The sequence below is a fragment of the Populus trichocarpa genome, chromosome 3 (assembly GCF_000002775.5).
Source record: "Populus trichocarpa isolate Nisqually-1 chromosome 3, P.trichocarpa_v4.1, whole genome shotgun sequence".
Lineage (NCBI taxonomy): Eukaryota > Viridiplantae > Streptophyta > Magnoliopsida > Malpighiales > Salicaceae > Populus > Populus trichocarpa.
The window spans coordinates 6721384-6726266 of record NC_037287.2 but is presented as its reverse complement, the minus strand read 5'-3'; the positions used below and the strand labels follow the sequence as shown (position 1 = coordinate 6726266).

At 34.5% G+C, this 4883-nt stretch overlaps 1 protein-coding gene across 3 annotated transcripts; it reads left to right on the top strand.

The window, feature by feature from the left end:
- The first annotated feature begins 724 nt into the window (after window positions 1-724).
- Window positions 725-4595, top strand: LOC18110911 (protein CHUP1, chloroplastic). Of its 3 annotated transcripts, none has more exons than XM_024596498.2 (5): window positions 725-892; window positions 1523-1769; window positions 1877-1968; window positions 2741-3514; window positions 3603-4595. In XM_024596498.2, the coding sequence occupies exons 2-5, from the start codon at window positions 1625-1627 to the stop codon at window positions 4488-4490; spliced, it is 1899 nt and encodes a 632-aa protein (XP_024452266.2). In that variant the 5' UTR covers window positions 725-892; window positions 1523-1624; the 3' UTR covers window positions 4491-4595. The 3 variants fall into 3 exon arrangements, with proteins under 3 accessions (XP_024452266.2, XP_024452265.2, XP_024452264.2); XM_024596497.2 differs by having other exon boundaries at window positions 1868-1968; XM_024596496.2 differs by having other exon boundaries at window positions 1853-1968.
- The last annotated feature ends 288 nt before the right edge of the window (window positions 4596-4883 follow it).

Here is a 4883-nt window from a genome sequence, read left to right as displayed (position 1 = left end):
AACTCTTAAAAAGAGAAAACCAAAAATAAACATATAGTACACAAATAATATTATAATCAACTCATTCTATAACATATTCCCAATTTTATCCAAACATGAGCACTTAATTTGGGTTCTCATTATTTTGCAAAACTTTCTTGAAAAACACACAAAAAGCATTGTCATAAAATTTCTCAAATTCTTCAAAATCTAGCAATTTTAAAAATCTTTAATATTTTGCATATTTTATTTTAGTTCTAAGCAGGCAAGTAAAAGAATTAGAAAATAAAATTAAGTGCGAGTAAAAAATAAAATAACAAGATAAAACAATATGAGTGAAAAAAAAAATAAAAAGTAAAAATTAAATAAAATATGAGTTAGAATATCCTCATCCATGTTTTCCTATCCTAATCCTATGATTTTTTTAAAAAACATTTTAACTAAATATATTCAAATGAAGTTCGCCTTATATTTTTCTTGCAAATACAACTCTTAAAAATGGAAAAAAATAAAATATTGAGCGAGAGTGGAGAGTGAATTTTTTTTTTTTTTTTATCAATTCCTTATTTAGGATTCTCCATATCATTTCATTGTTTCGAAACCGTTTGAACAAGGATTCAGAAAATTAATTAACCTTTTATTTTATTTTTTGATAAATAAAAAAAAACAAAATCTCTTGAAGTTTTAATATATTTATATATATAAAAAAAAAATTAATTCATTAAAAAAAAAAACACTTAAATTTCTACCGCATTCTCTGTCATAACTCCCAAACACTCCCCTAAACACCTGTAACAATACTAATTTTGCTTGTTAGCAAGATAGATTTTTCTGGCTTGAGAGAAGAAGAAAGGCCAGATCATAAAAACAATAATCAGACTTCACATTTGACATTCAATCCCTCGATTTAATGGTTAGTTTTCTGTTTTTCTGTGTTTTCCTTCCAGTTTGGCTGTTGTTTTTTTTTTTCCTTTCTTTTGTTTTTGGCTTCTTTTGACATCTATTTCTGTTTCGGGGCATGCACTATGTCTTATTGACATGGGTTTCTCTTGTTTTTGATATCTTTGAACCTTTCTGGTTTGATCTGTGAATTGTTAGATAAAAAATCTTTTGTATTCCCCCCAGAATCAGCATGGTTGATTAAGAAGTTGCCTTTTTTTGGATTCATTAATTGTTGCTATTGGTCGTCGTCGTCATCATCATCATCGTTTGTTTAATCTTCCAAGCTTCCTGTTTGGAAGAAATTAGCATGCTTTGAATTAAATTTAGCTTCTTTGATCATTCATTTCTTTCTTTCTTTTTTGGCCATCTCTCACCCTAAAACTAATGTATTAAATGTATAAGGTTTGGCTTATTCTGGATTCTTGGTTTTATATACTAAGGACCATGTGTGGTTCTTGGTCTTTCTCTATGTTTCTTTGGAACCAAGATTAATCGTATACATGGGTTTTGCTCCTTCATTTTTTTCTTCCCATTTTAATGGTCTTTTTGTCTGTTATTTTAAATATTAGGCTGGCTAATATTAGTTGTTCTGGCCATGTAGATGGAGGATGATGAAGAAGAAGACCTATGATCTTTCTCTCTATTCACATGTGTATTCATAAGTTGACCTGTAGATATAGAATTTTGTTTACTAGTATACACGATGGTAAGAGATAAAAGAGATATAAGTCCCGTTTTACTCAAATTTGGGGCAGCTTTAGCTGTCTCTATTGCTGGATTTCTCCTTTCACGCTTGAAAACCAACAGGAATAAATCTTCCCAGCCTCCTCACTCCCCACGCTCTTCAGGTTTGCTCTCCTTATCCACTGATTGGTCTTGCTTTAGTTTCTGTCTGCCTTTGGACAATTCTGTCTATTTTCATTGTTCATAGATCATAGTACTGAAGTTGATGTAGGAAGGGAAAGATCTTGGGGCAGAGATGATCTTCAAGTGACTAACAGAACATCCAGTTCTGGCAGTTTGACTTCAATTTCAACAGAAATACATGTAAGTTTCATTCATAAATTTTGATTGCACAGGATAATGTTTTCTGTCGCCAATTTTCAATACATTTAGGTTGATTAACTCTTGAATTAGCAAGTGTCTGATGGTGGTGAGTTCAAGATGGCAAGGTAGCATTTTTTTTTCAGTTTGTTTATATAGATATTCATTTTTATGAAAAATAAATTAATTGCAGAGCGGTGATTGGTGAACCTTGTAGTATTTTCTTTGTTTTACTTTGCGTTTTTGAATGGAACAATTTTGTTGTATAAACATATCTAAACTCAGTTTATCCAATTGATATTAGAAATTGTTTTGTTCCCTCATCACCTTACTACATGCTTACTTTTAGTGAATATATCAGTAAAAATTGAACCTGCCACCTCTCCCTCAAGAAAAAGACGAAGAAATTAGTGAAAATTATGTGCTTACTAGGTCATGGAAGGACTCTATTCTAAGTTCTGCCTAGGTAAAATATATCAGGACTCCAAAATAAATTATTTTACTTCTTTAATATGGTGATTAAATATTACCTTTGCTCCTTTTATTTTTCTGCAATAGTGATGGGGATGTTTGTTGTATTATCTGTCACATTGGATTTTTTGATGGAGTAACTTGTACTCCATTGGTCATGAGTCATTTTAGGAAACTAAATTCTCCCACCCGTTTGTTTGGCCATTGTCCTGTGGTTTATGGCACTTCAAAAGGCATAAATTTTATGTCTTGGTTATTAGTTTTTAATTTTAAGAACCAACATTTTATGATTTCTGTTCAATAGGAAGACTCGTACATGCTCAAGGTTGCTGTTGATAATTCAAAGGTTTTTTATCCAAGCAGTAGACAGAGTGGGGATAAAGATGGGTACCTCTTACCCGAATTCAATGATTTCATGAAGGAATTTGACTTTAATGTTCATAATTCTGGGACGTCTCCTAGCAAAGATGAAACACCAAGGTCAGATGTGGAAACTCCAAGATCATTCAAAGGTGCGGAAAAGGTCAATTATGAGCAAGAGATAAAACATCTGAAGAACATGGTTAAAATGCTTCGAGAAAGGGAAAGGAACCTTGAGGTCCAAATGCTTGAGTTTTATGGTCATAAAGAGCAAGAAACAGCTGTGATGGAGTTGCAAAACCGTTTGAAAATAAACAACATGGAGGCTAAGTTATTTGGTCTGAAAATTGAATCCCTACGGGCTGATAACAGAAGACTGCATGATCAAGTGGCTGATCATGTGAAAGTTGTTACTGAGCTTAATGCTGCCAGAACAAAACTTAAACTGCTGAAGAAAAAACTAAGGTCTGAAGCAGAGCAGAACAGAGAACAGATATTGTCCCTTCAAAACATAGTTTCTAGGTTGCAAGAGCAGGAACTCAAGTCTGCTGCAACTGATTCAGATATTAAAATGAAGTTGCAAAGGCTGAAGGATTTGGAAACAGAGACAGAAGAGTTAAAGAAGTCTTACTTGAGATTGCATCTAGAAAATTCTGAATTGGCCTCTCAACTGGAGTCCACCAAAATCCTAGCAAATTCCATTCTTGAGGATCCAGAGGTAATTAATCCATTCTCGATAAATTATGCATCGTTCCTTAGTTATACACTTCATTTGTGATTCATTTTCCAGTTGCATTTTCTTGCAGACAGAAACATTAAGGAAGCTGGGCAATCAGTTGAGGCAGGAAAATGAGGACTTGGTGAAGGAAGTTGAGAGACTTCAAGCTGACCGGTGCACTGATGTTGAAGAATTAGTCTACCTCCGCTGGATAAATGCTTGCTTGCGATATGAATTGCGCAATTTTCAGCCCCCATATGGTAAAACTGTTGCAAGAGACCTTAGTAAGTCTCTAAGCCCCAGGTCTGAGGAGAAAGCAAAACAGCTCATACTTGAATATGCAAATACTAAAGGGATGATGGAGAAGGGGATCAACATTATGGAGTTTGAACCTGATCACTGGTCATCCTCCCAAGCCTCATATATGACAGACCTGGGAGAACTTGATGATTCTCTATCACCAAAAACAAACCACTCAGGCAAAACCAAAATTTTCCACAAGCTTAGGAGACTTTTATTGGGAAAGGAGACTCATAATCAGAGTCATGGATCATCAGGCAGCAGAACTGGAGCGACAGGAGACTCTGATTCTCCAAATGGAAGTTTAAGTGTTTCAACACCAACTGACAACACAAGTGATCTGCAATCTACTAGAGGTCAAACTCCATCCTTCTATTCATCTAGACATTCTGTGGATACCCAAAGAACCAGGAGTTTGGAGAACAGTAGGAGAAATAGTGAGGCCGGATCCTCTCATTGGTATAGGAGATTTTCATCAAGTAGAGCTAGCGATTTGTCACTTGAAAATTTACTGGATCAAGACTTGTATTCTATAGAGAAATCCGAGTTGGTGAAATTCGCTGAAGTTCTGAAGGACCCTGGAAGTAGAGCCGGAAATGGCAATAGGATGAATAAGTTGCACAGAAAATCAGTATCAGTGGGCTCATTTGAGGCTCTTCATGGCTCTTCAGAATAATCCCACCTTATTACCTGTTCATATATGCTCTCGACTAAAGGGGATACCAGCCAGCATAACTTCACCATATTGTTTACTAATGACAGTAAAGAAACAAGTTTTTTTTTATAAAAATACACGTTTATATGAATGGCAAATGTTAAGAGTTGCCAAGTTAATTTTCTAAAACGTAGCAAAACTATCTAGTTTCTAAATGGAAAATCTTTCAATGCTTTTCCAACCCACCTCCCTCTATGAGATTAGTTGCACAATTGGTATTAAGAGTAGTTGAAGTCTGAATAACTTTGGCACCTTTTCAGAATGTTTCCCACTAGAAAATCTGCCTTCGTGATGAAGTCAAAGTTAGCTTTCTTTAGACACAGATATCACTGGATTTGTGGTGGTTTCAGAAAC